The 22,201-nt window shown below is 33.6% G+C and overlaps 2 protein-coding genes across 6 annotated transcripts in view; both read left to right on the top strand.

The window, feature by feature from the left end:
- The window catches only part of LOC106051377 (GRIP and coiled-coil domain-containing protein 2-like), a 58,713-nt gene extending 53,612 nt beyond the window's left edge, over positions 1-5,101 (top strand). Inside the window, exons 15-20 of one of the 3 annotated variants that reach the window (XR_008774972.1) lie at positions 742-901; positions 1,933-2,033; positions 2,648-2,737; positions 2,841-3,019; positions 3,307-3,415; positions 3,970-5,101. The gene's annotated coding sequence lies outside the window, so the exon portion shown is untranslated. The remainder of the gene's footprint in view (positions 1-741; positions 902-1,932; positions 2,034-2,647; positions 2,738-2,840; positions 3,020-3,306; positions 3,416-3,969) is intronic. The other 2 variants (XR_008774971.1, XR_008774973.1) reach the window with 2 other exon arrangements.
- A 4,520-nt stretch (positions 5,102-9,621) lies between these two features.
- Positions 9,622-22,201, top strand: part of LOC106065974 (uncharacterized) — a 33,396-nt gene continuing 20,816 nt past the window's right edge. For 2 of the 3 annotated variants that reach the window (XM_056011815.1, XM_056011814.1), the window contains exons 1-9: positions 9,622-9,730; positions 10,611-10,822; positions 11,032-11,217; positions 11,897-12,029; positions 12,127-12,354; positions 12,443-12,556; positions 12,654-12,770; positions 13,816-14,007; positions 14,615-14,722. In XM_056011815.1, coding sequence (XP_055867790.1) covers positions 10,638-10,822; positions 11,032-11,217; positions 11,897-12,029; positions 12,127-12,354; positions 12,443-12,556; positions 12,654-12,770; positions 13,816-14,007; positions 14,615-14,722 — 1,263 coding nt within the window. In that variant the 5' untranslated portion in view covers positions 9,622-9,730; positions 10,611-10,637. Of the gene's footprint in view, positions 9,731-10,610; positions 10,823-11,031; positions 11,218-11,896; positions 12,030-12,126; positions 12,355-12,442; positions 12,557-12,653; positions 12,771-13,815; positions 14,008-14,614; positions 14,723-16,174; positions 16,301-17,321; positions 17,425-18,439; positions 18,660-19,941; positions 21,602-22,201 lie in introns of those variants that run through there. The other variant, XM_056011816.1, reaches the window with a different exon arrangement.

The following is a 22,201-nucleotide window of genomic DNA, read 5'->3' as shown; positions in this document are numbered from 1 at the left end:
TTAACTTGCCAACTGATTCTGTCTCTTAGTACAAAATCAACTGGTAATGCCTTATCATAGAATCAACTGGCCAACCAATTTGGACACTAAGTAACAAAGTTTATCGGCCAAGGGCAGTTCGGAGAGCATACAACTAAAAATACTAAAGTTACATGGTAGAAGTTGTCATGAAAGGTGAAATCCATGCTAGAAAGATGAATGTTTTATACTCCAATCATACGAGGCATAGAAGAAAGGTCATGGGCTTTGTAAAAATCAAAAAAGGTTTATGCTCTATCAGAACTCACACCTTGCAACAGACTATTTCACACCTTCCTCATGACCCTTGTAAATTGAATAGGTTAAATTAATGTCTACTCCAAGTATAAGACACACCTGACATATATGTTTACAAAAGAGTTTAATTGTGATGAATGTAACACTTTCCCTTTAATGGTGTCCTCTTTAGTTTAAGCACAAAATGGCTGAAGCCAAAGCCCAATGGAAGTCATCAGAAGAAGACTACAAGTCGCAGATAACTAAATTGGAAGTAAGCATGAAAGATCTACAGGAACAGCTCATGTCTGCTAGACAGGTAAGGGAGATAATTAAGGAAAGTTGGCAGTATGTAATTCAACTTTTACAAAAAACATTTCATCCTAGGGGAGAGATATCAACAACAAAAAATAATATTAAAGAAGAAGAATACTGGTAATGAAATTAGTTTAAGCTCATTAAAAAAGTGGTTTAAACAAATTTCAGTCCATGAAACAAAACAGCATGGTGGACGTGGAGATGGCTGACTATGAGTGCAATTTGTCCACACTTTACAATCAGGTGGAGAGGGACAAGAAAATTGAGGAGTTGAAGGCAGAGCTGGACAAACCTGACCAGAGGATCACTCTCATGCAGACACAAATCAGTAAGAAAGATTATCTTAACTTATAACTTGTCTTTAACATAGTTTTTATTTCAATTTTGATTGAATCCTTTCATATTCAAAACAAATAATAAATGCAAAAGTTTGTGAAATAGTCATGAATCACCTTCGACCCTTTTAATGACATTTGACTGCACACTGTCAGGTTATTTAGGCTGGAGCTTATTCCATTTGTGTCATAATCTAAAAACCACACAAGTCAACCTAGAAAGAATCTTACTAGAAGGTATAAAACAACCGTGACACTGAAAGACAACCTACTAAACATCGTATCTGAAGGCATAAAACATATGATCATGCGACATCTAAAGACCACTCAAAGAGAGAGATCTTTAAAAAAAAATAATTACATTTTTTTTAGATTAATATAATAAAAATCGGAAAAATAATTCAGTATATCTAGTTCCTAAAAATGTTTACTTTCAATATCTCTAAAACAGAAAGGGACATAGCCCCAGCCTAGCTTTAGTAGAAAGCAACCTCATATTGCAAAATATTGATCAAGTGTGACAGTGTTATGTTTTTCCTTAGATACTTGATTATAGGTTAATTTTTTTTACAATACTATGAATAAGGACTGTTGGGATATTCTTTTTTTTTTTCTTGGCCAAGTCAATTTTTTAAAGAAATCAAATATCATTTTTTTTTCATCTCTGATATTACTTAAATTTTTTTTTCCAGTACGGTAACTATTTATAACATTGAAGTATAAATTATCTTGTACATTCAATTTCCAACAACATTTTATACAAGTCTATTTTTTAACAAACAGAAACAACTGTATGACATTTATAAACAGGCATGTGCAATAAAAATTGTGTGAAAAAATAATAATTCAGGCAGAATGAGAAAAAAAAGATGGTTTTCAAGCGTTAATTACATGCATGTTGAAACGAATACATTAATTTAATCAGATCAAAACTTAATTGAACAGTACTTACTTAATTAGCTTCATGTGATCTGATTCTTTATGGCTCTAGTTGTTATCTAAGACAAAATGTTTTTTTTTTTAGGTGCATCTGAAGAGCAAAGAGTTCAAGCAGACGCTAGAGCCAACAAGCTCAAGTCACTCTTGGTTAAAACTAATAAAGAATTGTCTGATGCTAGGCAGCAGGTAATGCAATCGTTGCTATTATTTAATCACCTAAAAAAAGACAACTTTTAGGTAATCATTTAAGACATAAATATGAAATATAAACAAACACCAGAACTGAACTTGGGATTTTATATTGTAGTCAAGCACTGTAAGCTCTAAACCACTATGCCCCAAAAAGTAGATTAAAACTTTATGACAAATATAGCAGATTTAAAGCAAACTAAGGGGGCTGAGTGGTTTCCAAACCAATGGTTCTCAAGTTCAAATGTCAGAGAAGACAGGGATTTTGGGGTTTGGTAATCGGTACTTAACATTATTTGGGTAAGTAAAGACAGTTTGTCATTGTGCTGGCCACATGACACCTAATTAATCATCAGCCATAGAAACAGATGACCTTCATCTGCACTAGAGATTGCAAGGTTTGAAAGGATTACTTTACTTTTTTTTTTTTTATGCAAAAGGTTAAATTTCTCACACCATGTACTATACATCTGATTATTCGTTTTATGATGAAGTCATTGCTTACTAGTTTGTTTGTTGTTGTTTTTTTCATAATTTTTAATACTGTGTGTTTCCTATTCATTCATAATACGTTCCTCTTGGTGATTGCCTAGAATTTATTTCTCTTATAGGAAACAACACAGAAGTCTTCAGAACTTCAGCTCAAAGCACAACTAGAAGCACAACTAGAAGAAATGATCCAACAAAATGAAGAGCTCAAGGTTTGAGGAAATAGAGAAATCAAATAGTTTAGGACAATAATCATAATTTTGTTAGTTAGATAGTTATGATCATGAATTTTCCTATTTTCACTTTTCCTATTAGATTCAAATATCAAATTTGACAGTGGAGAATCAGAGATTGCAAGATAAGGTTGAAGGTCAAAATGAAAGTAGTTCACACACTGTAAAGTCATTAGAGTCTAAAGTAGATTCCTTCAGAGAAGAGCTTTAAATAACCAGAAAAAAAAAAAACTAATTCAGGCCGACTTTGACAATTTGAAGGTAATGTAAGCTTAACTTTAATTTTAAGGTATAAGCATAAGTTCTTATTCAACCCTATGACTTTTTATGGAAAGAACTACTCTTAAGCCTATTTCAAATGTTTCAAAACTTTTTTATGCACTTATCATTCTTTGTCTTTAACTTGATCAGTTTCTCTTGTTCTGTGCTATGGCATTCTGTGTGCCATTATAAGCTAGATCATTTATAAGATTACATGAAGATGACTTAGAGCTAATACAACACTCTTATATTCTCTATGGTTTTTCTATTCTCTATTTTGTGTCCAGTTTGTGTGTCCCAAAGTTGGAGAACAGAGACAGCAGCTGGTGCCAGTCTGAGCCACAATGTTGAAACTAAGCCCAGAGGAGAAAGCCAGAATAGTAGCTGTTGCACAAAGTAAGTTGATACACTGCTGGCAGTAATCTAGTCATTGTCACATCTAATGACTTGAGTCGATTAGCATTTTGGGTGTCTTTTTAATGCATGGACTTTGTTTTTTTACTAATAGAATTCATTTATGTTGCTGTTATGAACACGATAGCTGCTAGACCATACATTAGGCACTGTCATCATGTTGGTCTTTACTTAAAATTCTGTAATGCTGAGGAAGTTTTGGGGGCGAGGACAAAATTATCTTTGCGTCTGCAACTTCTAAAACAATAAAATTATTTTGGTTGCAGCATTGACATTGTCTTTTTTTTTAAATGACTCAAAATGTACCATATCTTATTGATTAGGTACTTTTTCTACCATTTATAGTTACACTCCACACTTTGTAGTGGATTTTTTAAGAAACTCTTCAAAGTCCTAATAAACATATAACTTAGGTTGAAATTTAACTTGCATTTATTTAAATTAAGTAAAAAAAAAAACAACTCATTCTGACTGTTGGCTATGATAAAATGTTTCTCTGTGACTAATTTGTGAAACCTTTCTTTTATTTTTTGCAGGTGAAGGAGGTCAACAAGGTGTCCAGAGGGCAGGATGGGGGAGACATATCTCCACAGGTGGTCTGGACTGACTTGAGGAACCTTCTGGACAAGACAGTGTTGTACATACATACATGCCAAATCTATCTTGCTATTTATTCCCTTTGTTTTATGTTGAAGAAACTTAACAGTGTAATCAACTTATAATGATACAACCCTAGCACTGTACATACTTTGATGGGCTTTTGTTGTACATAGATATGTAAAACTGTTTGCTATTTTTACAAGTTGTGACCAGTGGCTTTCATAACATTTGGTTAACAAATGGTGGCCTTTATTAAATCTTTGCTGATTGTATATAATCTAAAACAATTAATAATAATAATCTTTATTATCTGTGAGGTAATTTGTTTTACAATTGTGCATTACAAAAAACAGTACATGATTAGAACCAACATTTGTACAATAGCATCCAAGATGTTCATATCCCAGTTTCTCTTTGACATTACAAGCAAAATTTACAACAGTAAGTTACATATTGTTCAACGATTTGATTGCCGAATAAACAAAAGAGTTTTTGTGTCTATTCAAGTTCATATCAAATCATATGCTTCTTTCCTGTTCAATTTCAGTTTATACAAATAGTGTGGTGGTTTTTTTTTAAATTACCTAATGACTGAGAAGTTATTTCTTATCATGAAAATTTGTTAGCAACAATTGTTCATTAGTGTAGGACAAAAATATGAATGTAAAGGTCATTATTCAAATATTGTGTCAACTTGGATGATATGTTATCAACATTCCAGACTTGACTTTATTCTTTGTGACACACTACAATGTTACAATTGACTCGTGATTTTTTTTTTGAAATTTAAATCAATATTTATCAATAGACTGACTTTGACATTTATCTAGTTACGCTGATTGAAAACAGTTATTTGACTTAGCTTGTTTTATGAAAAACAATTTTTAAAAATGTGTGGAAAAAACTTTTTTATAATAAAAGTATATTATTTCTTACAAAATGCATTAAAAATTTGTTTTCTTGTGAAATTGTTTATTTAAAGTATAGTAGCTTTAAGATATTGTGTATGCAGTACCATAATAATTGTTTGTTAATTTTAAAAAATAAAAAAAATAAACAAGATTCACAGTTTAAAAATATGTAAAATGCATTATCAATTATCTACTTCAAACTGAATTTTTGTCTATAAACAACACAATCTTTACCCACTAGCAGCTCTCTAGACATTTAGCACTTTTTATTTATTTATTTGGCAAAAGAATTTCATTTTAGTTCATGCAGATGTACCTAGGTCGTGCTAAGGCTGAGTGGTGACGTGCTTGGCTTCTGAACCTGGGGTCCTGGGTTCGAATCTTGCTGAAGACTGGGATTTTGAATTTCGGGATTCATAGGGCGCCCCTGAGTCCACCCAACTTAAATGGGTACCTGACATAAGTTGGGGAAAGTAAAAAAAATGTTAGTCGATTTGCTGGCCACATGACACCCTGCTCATAAACCATAGGCCAAAGAAACAAATGACCTTAACATCATCTGCCCTATAGATCGCAATGTCTGAAAGAGGAACTTAATATAATACATATGTAACTGCCAAAAAAATAAATTCTAGAAAGACTCATCACATGTGAAGATAATGTACAAATGAGAACTTGATAAAATCAATGTGATACATATAATACACATCATTTCAACCCCCTCCAGGATGAGTTTTATCAAAATAGTCTTTAGCTTCGTTGATTTTTAACAGCCAAGTATGGTGAGCCACCTGTAAATAAATAATATAGGCCTATCTATGCATGTTGCAGGCAACATTTGAAGACTAAGTGGAGGGGGGAGGTGGATGTTCTTATCTTGTGTTAATTCAACAAAGCATTTAACTTGCAATCAAATGTTTCAGGATTTTAACAGCAATCAATTATATGGATCAATAGCTTTATTGTAAATACAACAGGTGGATGAGTGGTAAAGCGCCTCTGAGTCCACCCAGCTCTAATGGGTACCTGACATCAGTTGGGGAAAAGTAAAGGCGGATCGTCGTTGTGATGGCCACATGACACCCTCGCTAACCGTAGGTCACAGAAACGGATGACCATTACATCATCTGCTCTATAGACCACAAGGTCTTTAAGGGGAGCTTTACTTTACTTGAAATACAAAAGATTTTAGACCTTGGGGGAAAACCAAAATCTCTTTGTACCCCCACTATTCAGAATGAGCCCCTTTGTGTTTACTGTTTGAAAAATGCTGACTAAAACTTTTGGATTTAGATTTTTATCTGCTCCCGTTTGAAAAAGGTAAGAAACATTTTTTTTTAAATAAAATTTTGACTTGACTTTTTGACTATCCCTTGACGACTGATGTCTCTGGCATGTTTGTTAGTGTAAGTGGCAACGCAAGATGCTTTTATCTTTTAAAATTACTTTTAAAAAAAAGAAGATAAATAGGCCTACTTACTATTTCATGTGTCAATCTAGTCATGCATATTAATCAATGACTTAAACTCTGCTAAGTAGTTGGTTTTCCTGGCTGATTCATGGATCAAGCAGCCCATTCCATTTTCTAATGGCACTAAGGAAGAAGGAGCACTAGTATGAATGTGTTCTAGCGTATGGAATAAGAAATGTGCATCTATCTTTGTGTCTTTCTGAGCATTTCATTAGCTTTTGTTTTTCGATTTGTAAATTATGGCTTGTTGTTTTCTGTATTATATAGCTCCTTTACTTTGTATTCTTCTGTCCTTTAGTGTCTCTAAGTTTAATGATTTTTGCTAAAGGTGTTACTTTAATCAAATATGAATATTCGTTTGTTGTAAATCTCACTGCTCTATTTTGTATTTGTACTATTTTCTTTATATTTTCTTGAGTTGAGGGGTCCCAAACAGAGGATGCAGAGTCCAATATTGGCCTAACTAAAGTTCATGCAAAAAGGAAAACAAAGGCGGCCCCATATCTGCGTTAGATGTTTGTGATGAATATGTTCGAATGCAGTCCATAAAGAGAACTCTTCAGATCACATACAGGATAAGTTCTCTAAAAATTGACTGAAATTTAGGAAGAATTTTAAAATATGCTTCACGTATTGTTCATTAGTAATGGCTTTTTTTGTGTGTGTGTCCCATTTGTATTTTTTTTCTTGCTGCAAGCATGGCAGTATTTTGACATTACTTGGAGGTCTATTGTAAGACAAGTTCGATTGTCAATGACACATCCATCACCATAGTTAAGACTTGTCTCCTCTTTTCTGCCATCTTATGAAATGTCGATGTCTATAATACTTTTTCTTTCTTGTTCAGGCATGGGCGCCCGCAGAATTTTTTGCAAGGGGGGGGGGGGGGAGGTGCAAGTTGCTACCTTTGGCTCAAAATAGTAGCTTCAAATTTCTTGTTAGAGAGAATATTAAAGAAAAGAACTGATGCCCCCCCCCCCCCCCAACCATATGCGATATTAAGTGCACTGTAACTACTTTTGTGTAAATTAAATAAAATATTCAATATTAGGCCTACTGTATACGTTGTTAAGTTGATCCGTGCAGCCCTTGCCTATCTACGGTCGATCAAACAAAACACTGCAAACATGGACTGTGGCTGCCGAAACTGTCAATAACTTGACTAATGAATCGCTTCTCGTCGCAATGCTGACGATAAACGCTAATCATGCATAGTGCTAAGATCCTTCTTCACGTTCACGTTTGTCTAACAGCAGTCTCGCCTTACTTAATTAAGATGTAATCCCTGAAGTTTTTCTCGACATGGTCAAGTTGGGTTTTGAATGAGTCAGTGAGAGTGATGGTGAGCTTATGAGACTGAAACATTTGAGAATCTGGTTAAAGAATAGATGAATGATTGGCGACAATGAAAAGGCAAACCAGAAACACACGAGGAGCCGGCACTTACTTTACATGCGCAGTTAGTCTGGACACAGACAGTGCGACAGGGACAAAACCAAAGAAGTCTTCTCGAATACAATCAAACCGAACATCCAAAAACATCTGCTCAGTGCCTGAGATATCTGCAGTTTCAGTTTCTTGCTGCTGCCAGTGCTTCGTTGATCCAAATCAAAGTTTTGACTCGGACGACGGTGAAGAACTTTCTTAAATCTTCTGCCTTCTTAAACTGGTGGACATGTTTAACCTGCTACTTTATCAATCACTAACTCCGACCGCAATTCCGCAAGACGTGAATACATTTAGCCTACCAAGATGACTGCACACTTCACTCTTGTTCAAAGAAACATTTAGGCCTATATTTATCACATCGAAAGACAGCTGGGAAGGATTTCTCCTCCAAGTACCAAAACAACAACAAACAACATTTATTCTATTCTAAACCATAAACTAAATATAATAATAGGCCTAACTCTAATTATGTGCCAATGAAAACAAATCGTCACGTGCCGTAGAATAGTTCACAGTTTTTATAGTGCAGAAAATTGCAAACCTAAACTAAATCGTAGGGCCTATAGGCCTACATGGTCGGTTATCAACCCCTGATAAGCCTAGTTACTTATTCCAGTTTAATGCAATAGGCCTAATATAATATAGCTTATCCTTATAACTGTACTTAATTTAATTGAAAGCACTAATTGTTAAGTTACTTAGAAAAAGTTAATTGATTTTTTTTTTTTTAATGTGACTAAAATTTGGCTACTGAGGGTCTAGAAAGGTGCATGTACATAGACGTCATCAATTCCAGATAAGCAAATTCTGACACCATGTAGAATATTTGTGTCACTAGTGTTTAAACTAGTGTTTAAGAGGGAAGACATATTAGGAACTCATTTATTACGTAAACACCAGCGGTGTTGCACTGACGCGCTAGTGAGAAATGTACATATAATACTATTATTTTACAAACCTTATTGGCCTACAACTGTACAACAGTGGAAGTAGGCCTACTATTTTTTTCAGTTGCTACTTTGAAGTTAATTGATTTGGTGGTGCAAAAAAAAAATGTCTAGAATTAGTCTACTCAAAATCCAGGGGGGGGGGGGAGATGCATGTGCACCACATTGCACCCCCCTGCGGGCGCCCAATATGTTACGATAGGCATTTTTGACTATGTGTGGTACGTGTGACGAGAGTAAGAAATGACAAACATGATTTGACAATGTTTGGAAAACTTGATAATGAAATGTATAGATATAGTTGTCTATGATTAAAAAAAAAGGAAATACATCTTGTATTGACTTTTTATGTCTTTATGGCAGGCTTCTTTCAAGACTGCATAGCTTATTATAGTTACTGTAGTATCATTTGGGTCAGATGATAATAGATTCAATAGAAAGCATGTACGACTGTACGTGGTATGCATTTGCACTTGAAGTTAAACGACTCAAAAATACCTTATTGATAATTTTTTATGCCACGATAAACGATAAAAAAAAAACAGACACAGTCTTAATAAATAAGCAAATGTTAAATAACACTAAACTGTCTGGCAATATATATATATATATATATATATATATATATATATATATATATATATATATATATATATATATATATATATATAGATATATATAACTTCATCATTTAGATAAACTTTTGGTAATAAATAAATTAAAAAAAAAGCCTACATTTTGCTCAACGTTTTTGTTTTTTTAAACAGCCAATGAGAATTTCTGTCGGCGGAACTTAATTTCAACAATACAATGTGCTGGATAATAGATCTAGTTAATAGATCTAAACTATAGACATCTATTCTTCTAGATCTAGAGTCTAGACTTAGACTAGATCTATAATATATCCACAGATCATTCGGTAATATAGATATAATTTACTTGGTAAAATACTTTATAAATTAGGTCTCTGTTACTCAGTCAAGTAGTGTTATAATAACATGACCATGATGTCGGCTTTCTAAGTTTTTTCAGTTTCAGTCTTCAGCAGAGTTAAATAATTTCAACTCGTGTCTTATTGTCACTTATTGTGATATTGTGTAACATTCGCCGGCTATATCTAATATATTAGTAATAGATGTAATATCTATAACTATATATTTTATATATAATTTATAAATTTATATAATAAGGCCCCTTATACTTAGGCCTATAGTGGCTATATAATACTAATAGCCACTATAATATAAGTTAACTATACTAGTATATACTACTCTATATTTACTTTAAGACACCCATCAGCAAAAACATGATCTTTTCCCCCCTTTCTTTCTACTAACACTAACAGTGATGGGCACCTACTTCAAGTATTCTAGATCACGATAAAACACTATAAGATCTTGTCTAAATTTTAAAACTAAATACATTTTATTCATTAAACTAAAATTAATTCTATTCTAGTAAATAGATCTACATTTTATTCATTAAACTAAACTAATTCTATTTTAGCAATACTTAATATAAAAAACTGTGTAGAATAGATGCCAACTAGTCACAATCTTTTCTATAGATGTATAGATAGTCACCTGATAGTGGCAGGTCTCAAACCCATATAGTCCTCCATAAAAATTTAAAGATTGTTTCTAAAATGTGAGATTAGATTTTAGATTCAGAGCACCAGAGAGTACCTATTTATGTAGTCTTTAGTTGTAAATCTACAATAATCTACATCACTATAACCTTTTTTGATATCTATAGGCATATTATACTTTTCAAAAAATTGCCTTTTTTTTTTTTACAAGCAAATCTGATTTGACTTTCAATAAAAAATGCCAGCTACTCAAACTCGCCGTCGCAAGTTAAAGACAGAAAATCCAGAAAAGTACGCAGAACTGTTGGCAAAAGAAAGAGCGGCTGCAAAGAAGTACTTACTAAAGAAAAAAAAACAGTGGGAAGAAGGTAACCATACGCAGGCTGAAATAGATGAATACAATACAAAGAAAGAAGAAAAAAGGTAGGCCTAATTAGATCTAATACTAACAATTTTTTTGCATTTTGACGTATATAAAAAAGATTATATTGGATGCATTAGAGTATCCGAATCCTCACATGTAATATAGGTTCTAAAGTAGCCTATATTAGTAAAGTTTTTATATATATATATATATTTATATATATATATATATTTAAAGCCAGCTTTCTATTTTTCACTTGTATTTACAGGCGGTATGCAAGGGACTATTATTGGAAAATAAAGTCTGGTCAAACAAGGAAAAGTGCAGTTGCCGATTCAACCACTCCAAAAAAGAGACCCAAAGATATGTCACCCAATGAGTTAAGGAAATATCAATCAAGCCAGAGAAGAGCTCAGCGAGCAGCTTTGAGCCATCAAAAAAAAACTGCTATAAGGTAAGCTATATTTAATATATCTATATATCACTTACACACACATATATACAGTGTTTTTCTTTGTGACGGTATGCACCAGTATGGTCTAACGGCACCTTTTTCAATGTGGGGAAAAAATTATTACTTTTCTTGTATTTTAACATTTATTATTAATTTATTAGTAGTTAAAATTTAGGCAATCTATCAATGAGTGCTGGCACCTATATTTATTTTACAAAAAATGCACAGTATATATATAATGTGTGTTTGTGAGTGTGTGTGTGATTTTTTAATTTATCTTGAATCTAAAGGTTCATTTTTAATAGAAAACAAAAATTATGCAAAGTTACCCTTTCAGACTTTGCGATCTATAAATCAAATGGTGTAAAGGTCATCTGTTTCCTTAGCCCATAGTTAATAAGGGTATCATGCAGCACACACAACAACCAACCGCCTTTACTTTTCCCCAACTAATATCAGGTAACTATTAGAGTTAAGGCACCTTAAAGATCCCAAAATAAAAATTCCCAGTCTTCACCAGTATTTGAAACCAGGACCCCTCAGTTCAGAAGCCAAGCGCTTTACCACAACTCAGCCTACGTGCCTAAAAAACAAATTATAAATGTATATATATATATATATATATATATATATATATATATATATATATTTGATTAAAACTCTTATTTTGTGTCTTCAGGCTTAAAGACAGAGAAAGGAAAAATAAAAAGCGTGAAGAAGCAATGTTGGCTAGAATTAGTAGAAGTTCTGCTAGATCATCAGATAGAGTTGGACATCTTAAAAAATCAGCTGACAATCTTAATAATGATGAAGTAATATTTTTCACTGTCTCTTTTTTTTGTTATGAAACTCATATCAAACCCACAATAATGTAAAAATAAATTCTGTTTTTAATTTGTTTATTTTCAGTATAAACCAAAAACCAAGAGATTAGCACCTAAATATACCAAGAAAGCCCTTAATCTACACAATTCTAGAACTCCAGAGAAAAAACATCCTTGCCAATCCTTTTTCAGTACTAAGGAATCAGACAATATGGACATAAAAGAGGAACTTGGCATTCAATTGCAAGATTTCTTTTTAGAAGATTCTTATCAACAAGAAGACATTTCTAAACCTGTTAACAATATGGAGAAGGTTAGAAAAAATTTTGTATTGACCTTAATTTTTAAATTTAATGAAATGATTTATTGTATACAATTACTAATTATTTGTACATTCTAAGGAGTCAGATAATCTGGACATAAAAGAGGAGCTAGACATTGAACTGCAAGATTTCCTTTTGAAAGAACCTGGACAAGAAGAAGAAATGTCTAAACCTGTTTCCGATATGGTGCAGGTTAGAAAATATTTGTTATTTTGACTTAGATTTTTTACTTAATGAAATGAAAAATTTTATACAATTACTAATTGGCATAATATTTATACATGCTAAGGCATCAGACAATGTGGACATAAAAGAAGAGGAGCTAGGCATTCGACTGCAAGATTCCATTTTGAAAGAACTTGATCAAGAAGAAGAAATGTCTAAACCTGTTCACAGTATAATGCAGGTAAGAAAACAAAAATTTATCTTGATTTTTAACCTCATGGATTGATACAAATACTAATTGTAATAATAATAATAGTAAGGCTTGTTTTAAAGTCTGAAGATTAAGGAGGATTTGCAGTATTTCATGTAGTTACACAGTCCTGTGATCTACATATTGTTGTCTGAAGGTGATCGATTTAAGTTCTCTATTTGCTGTCCACATTTGTCCTCTGCGCAGATTTGTTTGGTCTCAAACCTGTATCCCATGGCCTTTATAAGAAATTTCCAGCTGCCCTGTTTGGAAGCTGCCTTCTTTCAAGTGCTCTGTCTCTCTCTCTTCAAAGTGATCTCTTATTTTTAATTATTGTCATAATATTTGTACATCTAGCTTCTCTATCTGCATGATGATGTGTCATTGATTAAAACATACTTGTAAATTTTGTACAAGGATACCAGGGAGCTCTGTTGTCACTTCCCCTTTAGCTGATATCACCATTGGGTACATTGTTATTTTATTCATCTTCCTATCCTGAGTCACTTAATTTACAAACATGACATGAAATTAAAAAAAAAATAAATTTTCAATTAACACCAAATTTGTAATGGTCACTAGAGTTAAAACTAGGTATCTTTAAAGCTCTAGATCAATGAAAGCGCCCATCCCATGATTGAAAGAAATGTTTCTGTCTGAAAGGATTCCAAGTAGATGCCAATTCATTTATCTGTTTTCCTAGGGATGTTAAGACACTCTTGACTAAAGTTGAGGCAGATAGCCTTGTAGGTGTCTGCCATGGAAATGATTCTTTGAAGTAAAGAGCGTAGTGACAGTTTGTTTTGGGCTCTCTTCCATCCCCACCATTGTATGAACTCGGTTCCATTTGGCACCTCAAAGGAGATTCAATTTGTCTTCTCTAAAGGCTTATTTCATTTCTCTAACAAACAATTCTACCTGGCCTCCTAAATTGAGGGTGAGAACCCTTGCCAAAAGAGTAGATAGTGGATAGACTTGTGCATTTTGTGGAGAGTATTTATACTTAAGAAATGTAATATTATTATTAATGTTACAGAAGCTGCAGGCTAGTTTAGATGCTATACAAGACGAAGCAGATAAAGCTAAAGAGTTCAGGAAGCGGGCCAACAAGGATGTTGAGATGTTGATCACACAGTTAGCAGAGTTTAAGAAAGGTCAGTTGGTCAGCAGTAAAGAGGAGAGGGAAGTTTTGCTCAGACATATAGACACCCTCAAAGCAGAGTTAAAAGTAAGTACTAAAGCGTTTTCATTATTAACATTTTCCTTTTAAGGCACTTTTTTGGACTGAAAGTGCTTTTGCAAAGTAGACTTTAAACATTCCAAAACCTTTAGCCAATCAAAGTAGACTTTAAACATCCCAAAACCTTTAGCCAATCAAAGTAGACTTTAAACATCCCAAAACCTTTAGCCAATCAAAGTAGACTTTAAACATCCCAAAACCTTTAGCCAATCAAAGTAGACTTTAAACATCACAAAACCTTTAGCCAATCAAAGTATACTTTAAACATCCCAAAACCTTTAGCCAATCAAAGTAGACTTTAAACATCCCAAAACCTTTAGCCAATCAAAGTAGACTTTAAAAAAAATCCTTATAGAGTGATGGCAGGCAGAAAATATTTGTAAAATAAAGTCACCATGTTACTTAGCTGTAACTAGATCTGCACATTTGTATTGGGATACATATTAGTCTTCAAATGTGATATACGCCTTGTTAAAAATAAAAGTATTTCTACTAACATCAGACAGGACTGAAAGAACACAGAATTCAGTGCATTGTTTTAAAAACTTTTTTTGATTGACTCCATTGTTTTATCATGGTATCACTGTTTCTGCAGGTGAAAGATGGAAGTTTTGATGTATTGAAAACTAAATTGAGAGCATCAAAGGCAGAGCTGTGTGTTGTGAGACTACAACTGGAAGAAATCCATAAAGAGAAACAATTGGTAAGTTGTTCCCCTTGCTGAAACTTGTGTGCTATAACGAGATGTGTAGGGTTAAAGTTGATAGTCACTAATCGAATGATCGAACTGATTACTGTTTTGTTAGACAGCATTATACAACTTTTAAAAAAATCTGTATCAGAAGATTTGAAATGGAACCAAAGGACATTTAAGACAAAAAATATTCCATTTCTTTATATTACTACTTAATACACTTAACACTGCTACTGTAGACTGTTTGATAAACTATTAAGGTGTAAAATCTGTGCACAGTGCATCCAGATAGCACCACTCTCAAAGCATTAAAAAAATCTGCAATAGTACATTTGCCATTCTATGTCAAACTCTTACATACTTTTGTCAGTTCTCAGCAGATGTTTACTTACTACTTAATCCTGTCCACTCCCAGGGGAGCATAGGGCTGCAACCACACCTCTCCACTGAATTCGGTTCTGAGCAGCTTTTTTCATCTGCTCTCATGTCATTCCAGTACCCTCAGCTTCACTGATGACTGACCTCTTCCAGGTTTGCTTGGGTCTGCCTACTTTCCTCTTACTTTGTGGGTTCCTATCAAGTGCCTTCCTTGCAACATTGGTAGTTGGTTTTTGAAGGGTGTGTCCTATCCAGCTCCATATTCGTTTTGTGATGTCTTGGACTATGGGCTTTTGTCTATACTCTCCCACAAATCGACAGTAGTTATCTTTTCTGGCCACCTAATTCCTAGTATCCGGCTTAGGCATCTGTTAACAAAAGTCTGGAGCTTTTCCGTATTTGTTTTAGTGGCTCTTCAAGTTTCTGAACTGTATAGAAAGACAGACTTAACATTTGTATTATAGATTCGTATCTTGTTAGAAGTAGTTAAGAGAAGAGAATCAATAATCTTGTAAAGTGAAATTCCCCTTTCAAATCATGTGCTCTATAGGGCAGATGATGCTAAGGTCATCTATTTCTTTGGCCAATAGGCAGGGTGTCATTTGACTAGCACAACGACGAACTGCCTTTACTTTCCCCTACCTAACCATCAGAGTTGGGTGGACTTAGGGGCGCCCTAAAAATCCCGAAATTCAAAATTCCACTCAATACTCTTGAAAGGCCTGAAAAGTGTAAGCCAAGACAGATGAGAAAATGCAAAGAATGACATAAAGATGGTCACTTACTCCAAATTTATGTCCCCACCCAGCAAACGAAAAACATTATTTTGTAAAGAATCTACTAGCCTATGCCAGTTTGGACAGCATACAACTAAAGATATTTAGATTACAAGGCACAGTAAACATGTGAAATCCATAATAGAAAAAATGTCTTGTACTCCATCATAACTCACAAATGACATTGCTACAGTCTTTCTACTACACCCCCTTTCTCATGACCCTGGTAGATGGAACAGGTTTAAGTTAAGTTTACTCTTAAGTATAAAAAAAAGGTCCATTTTTTTTATAATTGCTTCCTCTTTAGTTGGAGCACAAGATGGCTGAAGCTGAAGCCAAATGGAAGTCATCTGAAGAAGACTACAAGTCACAGATAACTAAATTGGAAGTAAGCATGAAAGATCTACAGGAACAGCTCATGTCTGCTAGACAGGTAAGGGAGATAACTTAACCAGTAAGGACACATAATTTGGCAGTGTGTAATCAGTTTTAAAATAACATTTTTAATGTAATAACAAATGCAAAGGTGTGCAAAGTTAAAAGTCACTTTTGAATTTTTAAAAATAATCATACCGGAAGGTATAAAACAACTGATACTCCAGTGATCAATTTAAAAAATACTTAGAAAACCTACCAAGTATCATATTTGAAGGCATAAAACAAGCAATACATAAAAGCAGATATTGGTATATCTATCTCTTCTTAGGTCACGTTTATACTTCAGATTTACTGAGAAGCTTTAAAAGATTAATTAGTGGTGCCCCAACAACACAGGATAAATTAATAAAACTAATGTTTAAAAAAATGACGAGCATCAAATTTAATTTGGTCAAATTTGATTTAAACAAAAAGAGATAACTAAAAGAAATATCAAACAAAAAATTGCACAATAAAAGTACACTCGAAAAATACTTCAGTATATCTAGTTTCCAAATAGTTATATTTTTAATATTTACTATTTTTATATTTAAATATTTACTATATTGCTGTTTTATTTTCATTCATTGCCGTTTTTTTTTTCTTTTTTTTTTACAATCTAATGTTGATAATTTGGCAAGCATGGTCGAGAGACTAAGTATGCTTGAACTTGGCTTGGCTTGGCTACCTATGATAAGAGCTTGAGGTTTGACACCCAACTCGAGAAGAGTTGTGTTTACTGAGTGCCTAAAGTCAGCACGGAAAACCTTCTCCTAGCGCTATATAAAAGCTATAATTTAATTTTTTCTTAAGGATTTGATGTGTTTGTCTGATCTAGCTGTGATTAATTTAAATGACTTGTCAAACACAAGTGTCGGGGGGGGGGGTGCTGAGATGTTAGTAAATTTTGAAATACAGAGATCAATGATCAATTAAAAACTGCATTATTTAGATAAAATATATAGGTCTTTACTTTTTTTCTAAGTGTATAAAATGATACAATTTGTAATCCTATATTTCTGTTTGCTTTTCTGCAGGTTGGAATAACTTCAGAAAGACAAAAACAATTCAGTAAATGAACTAATGGAGAAAATGACAAGTCTAGAAGATCAGAAAACATTTCTGTCACAGAAACATAAGGTAAGAGAAAGAGAAATACAGGCTTTTCATATTGAATTAAAGTTCATTAATGTCACATTCATTTCAGATAGTATCTTCTTTTTCTTTGCTTCATGTATTTTTTATTGTGAAAGTGATAAATTCTAGGCTTTGTCCATCTTTCTAGAGTCTGCCAGTAAGAGCAGATGATGTCTAGATTTTGTCTATCTTTCCAATCTTATCTTATCTTATATAATACAGACGTTACTTCAAAAAAGAAGATGATTACATCCTACGCGTCATGCATTTAGTCATGCATATTAACCAATGACTTCAATTCTGCCAAGTCACTGGTTTTCCTGGCTAGCTCAGGCAACCCATTCCATGCTCTAATAGCACTAGGGAAGAAGGAGTATTTGTACAAATTTGTCCTAGCATATCTGTAGTCATTTTATTCATTGCTAAAACTTTAACTTGCTGCCTTTTAGAATATATCATCTGTTGAATCTGCCAGTTTTTTTAAATTCATTCCAATGGTTCCAATAATCATGTGGTGTTATTTGGCTTCAGCTAATTTTTGTTTGAAGTCATTAATTTTATTGAAAGTTCTCTTTGAGCAAGGAGTAGTAAGCATTAGGTTCCTTTCAGAGATTAATCTTTGGATGAAGAGCCTATTGTGTAATTTTTAGGCAGTGATCACAAAAGGTTGTTTGACAATTTTAGGTTGGTGAGACAAGGGAGTTATGTCCCCTGCATGCCATATTACTTTACCTGTGAGACAAGGGAGTTATGTCCCCTGCATGCCATATTACTTTACCCAAAAATCTCAGCTTTCCTTAAGAGATGTACAGAAATTACTGCTGTTTCAATCAGCATCATGATTGAAACCAAGACCTTCTGCTTGATGCTGTGTGCTCTACATCTTGGCCATTGTTTTACATTAAAATAATTGATTGGAATAGAATGTATGCTGGTGGAAGACATTTTTTTTTACATTGAAGCATTTTATTGATACATATTATTAAATGTATACCTTTTCTTTGACACCTTTGGTCAGGTTGAAAGGGACCTGAGCATGCTACTCTAAGAGTGCAGTATAAGTACTTCATAAACAGATGGAGGTTTCTGAAATGGACAACATTCACATGCAGGGGGAGATACAGAGCATCTAACATAGCCTCAATAGTAATGAAAGTATGTGGGAAACCACTCCTCAACCCACAACATTCATCCTATCACTCACTCTGCATCCTGGTGAGGAGAGACAGTATGGGGAGGTAACTTTCTACAAATTGAAGATTCATTTATACAATTTTATTTCTTTACATAGGTTATATTTTTATTACATAAAGTTGAATTTCTAATTAAATCATGATATGAAGGATCTGACACAGGCATACAAAACTAAAATATTAAAGAGGTTTTGTTTGAAAATCTGTCATTTAGAGAATGTTTGGGCAGAGCTATAATAATATTTATGTCTGAAACTTATAATTGTGATGGCACCACTTCTTCGTTCTCATTGTTGTGTTGGAGCGTTCAGATGGCTAGACCAATACATGAGATGAACTGCGCAGTGGTTTCCAAATCAGGGAGCTCTCCATATCGTTTTCTTTCTATTGTGGTGTTTTGGGGCCAGTGTCTTATACTGGCCTTTTGGTAAAGAGAGCAGTTTTGGAGGATGTGGTCGGCATTCTCTGGTTATACGCCACATGGGCAGATTTCACTGGTTCCAATTTTGAGCTTCCGGTACATGTGTTGTCACATTCTGTTGTGTCCGGTCCTGAGTCGAAAGATTAGACGTTGGTCTTGTCGGGATAGCTTATAGTTAGCATCATCTTTCTTGTGATTTGGATGAGAGCTCGTCCATTTCTCATTTATTTTATTTACAATTAATTTCTTCAATTCTTCTGGATAGAGTGCAGAGTTTATTTGTGAGTTAGTTCTCCCACTCTTGGCGAGTGTGTCAGCCTTCTCATTTCCTTCTAGTTGTATATGAGCTGGTATCCATTGAATAACATTTTTTTTGCTGTTGTTGTTGAGCTTTGTAAGTGCTGTTCTGAGGTTTTTAATACAAGATGAATCAAAGTTTTGCAAGCTTTGGAGGGTTGTTTTCGCAACGGTTAGAAAGCCAATCTGTCTGTGTGGGGAACTTGGATGATTTGCTAGCATGGTAGACGCTAGTGCTAGTGCTTCCCTTTCTGCTCTGTGGCTGTCAGAGAGCTCTCCAGTTGCAATGGATTTTTCTAGTTTTCCTCCATCTGGGATGGCACCACTGAATTTACCTCTTTTTTTAATCAAACTGTAAGCAATTGTAAAGTGGTTTCCTTTCTACCATTTCTTTTCATTATTGTTCTTGCCCTATTGAACATTTAACTTTATGGCATTTGGATCTGCATTTGTTATAATTTAAGTTAATAAAATTATTGTTCTAATTTTTTAAAAACAAAAACTCATTCAATTATTGATTTTGAGTGTTTCCTACAAAAACATTTTATTGATCTCTATTATTAAGTTTATCAAACCTTTCTTAAAAAAAAATTTTTTAAATTATTGCAGGTCATAGAGGTCAACGAGGTGCCCAGTGGACAGGATGGGAGGCATATCTGGTGTCTGAACTGATGTATGGGAACCCTATGGACAAGACAGTGTACATACATGTCAAATCTATTTTGTTATTTATTCCCTTTATTTTATGTTGAAGAAACTTGACAATGTAATCAACCTGTGTACAATCCTAACACTGTATATAGATTGATAGGCTTTAGTTGTAGATAAATGTAAAATTGTTTACTACTTTTACAAGTTATGACCTGTGGCTTTCATAACATTTGGTTAATATATAATGATCTAAACTGTACATAAAATAAATTCCAGTTCATATCAAATGATATGTTTTTGTCATGTTAACCAAATTTGATTTGAATTTTAGAGCATTCATATAGCTTGTATACATTTTGAAAATTACAAAATTATTAATTGAGAGATGTTATTTCTAATCATATCAGAATGGTAGAAACTGTTCATTAGTACAAACTTACATAATGTAAAACAATTAATGGTCATTAAGGAAAGGAAAGTACCTCTCAGATCTTGCAATCTATGGTATTAGATGATGTAAAAGTCATCTGTTTCAACGGTGGATGGTTAACAAGGGTGTCATGTTGCCACTACAATCGCATCCTGAAATTCTATTGTTTGAAATTCCTAGTCTCAGAGTACTGTCCAATTCTCTTCTGCGCTGAATTTGACTTTTTGACACTACTTTTTTTTTAAGACCAAAGCCTATATCAGATTTATTTTCACAAGTTGTTACTCTGTATTTCGTTCATTGTAAATCCAATAATAGCATAATTAAGACTATTATTATTATTGGTAGTGTTGAGTGTGATGGTGCGGTGGCTGAGTGTTTAAGAGCTCGGCTTCCGAACCTGGGGTCCTGGGGTCGAATCTCTGTGAAGACTGGGATTTTCAATTTTGGAATTTTTAGGGCACCCCTGAGTCCACCCAACTCTAATGGGTACCTGACTTTAATTGGGGAAAATAAAGGTGGTTGGTCATTGTGCTGGTCACATAACACCCTACTTGTTAACCGTTGGCCATAGAAACAGATGACCTTAACATCATCTGCCCCATAGATTGCAAGATCTGAAAGGGGAACTTTACTATAGTGTCGAGTTTGAAAGCTAGATGTGGATGTAAAGTTTTTTTTTGTATATCAACTCAACATGTTATTGTTGAACCTTCCTGACTTGAATTTATTCTTTGTGCCTCACAGCTGATTTAAAATTGACTTGTGGATTTCATTTGAACATTTCAATTATTACTGTGCATGTCATTTCAACAGACTGACTTTGACATACTGGTACACTTATTTACTGACATTAAAAAAAAACACATTTATTTAACTTCAAATTAAAGCTTTCACCTAAAAACTAAATGGTATTGAACACCATTTTGCCAACTACAAAGGAATAGGGCTATAATTTTAATCTAAATGTATGACTAGGAGAGAATGTTTGCGTCAAATCTCCTTTATTACTGCTTGTTAGTTGCCTATTTATTTTTAAATAGTCATAGAGTCAAAGTTTGTTTCCTCAATATTGAAACTATTTTGTGTCTACCAACAGAAGCTCTTAGAAAATTGGATTCTGCAGTGCTAAAAAAGGTGCACACACACAAAAGAAAACTCAACATCTATGCTTCCTTTATTTAGTAGGCCTAAAAGATATTTATGTTTCCCCCATGTTTGAAAATCTCCAATTTAAAAATGTTGTTATGTTAAATAAAACTTTCAAAAATATGTGTGAAAATTTGATTTCTTACTAAAGACATTGAAATTTTAAAAAAATAAGTTTATTTCCTATATAGTATGTAGAAGTAAAGTTCCCCTTTCAGACCCTGCGATCTATAGGGCAGATGATGTTAAGGTCATCCGTTTCTTTGGCCAACGGTTAATGAGCAGGGTGTCATGTGGCCAGCACAACCACCAACCGCCTTACTTTCCCCAACTAAAGTCAGATACCCATTAAAGGTGGATGGACTCAGGGGCGCCCTAAAAATCCCGAAATTCAAAATCCCAGTCTTCACAGAGATTTGGACCAAGGACCCCAGGTTTGGAAGCCAAGCCCTTAACCACTCAGCCACCATGCCCCAAATGATGTCATGGTGTGTATGCAGAACCATAATTATTGTTTTAGAACAAAAAATAAAAACAAGCTTTACAATAAAAACATAAGAAATAACATAAAAGGTTTAATGTATTTTAATAAATGCATCATCAATAATGTACTTTATTATCATACTTTAAACCTTATTT

Source organism: Biomphalaria glabrata, chromosome 15 (assembly GCF_947242115.1).
Source record: "Biomphalaria glabrata chromosome 15, xgBioGlab47.1, whole genome shotgun sequence".
Classification (NCBI taxonomy): Eukaryota; Metazoa; Mollusca; class Gastropoda; family Planorbidae; genus Biomphalaria; species Biomphalaria glabrata.
The sequence above is the reverse complement of the archived record's forward strand: the minus strand, read 5'-3'. Positions and strand labels throughout refer to the sequence as shown.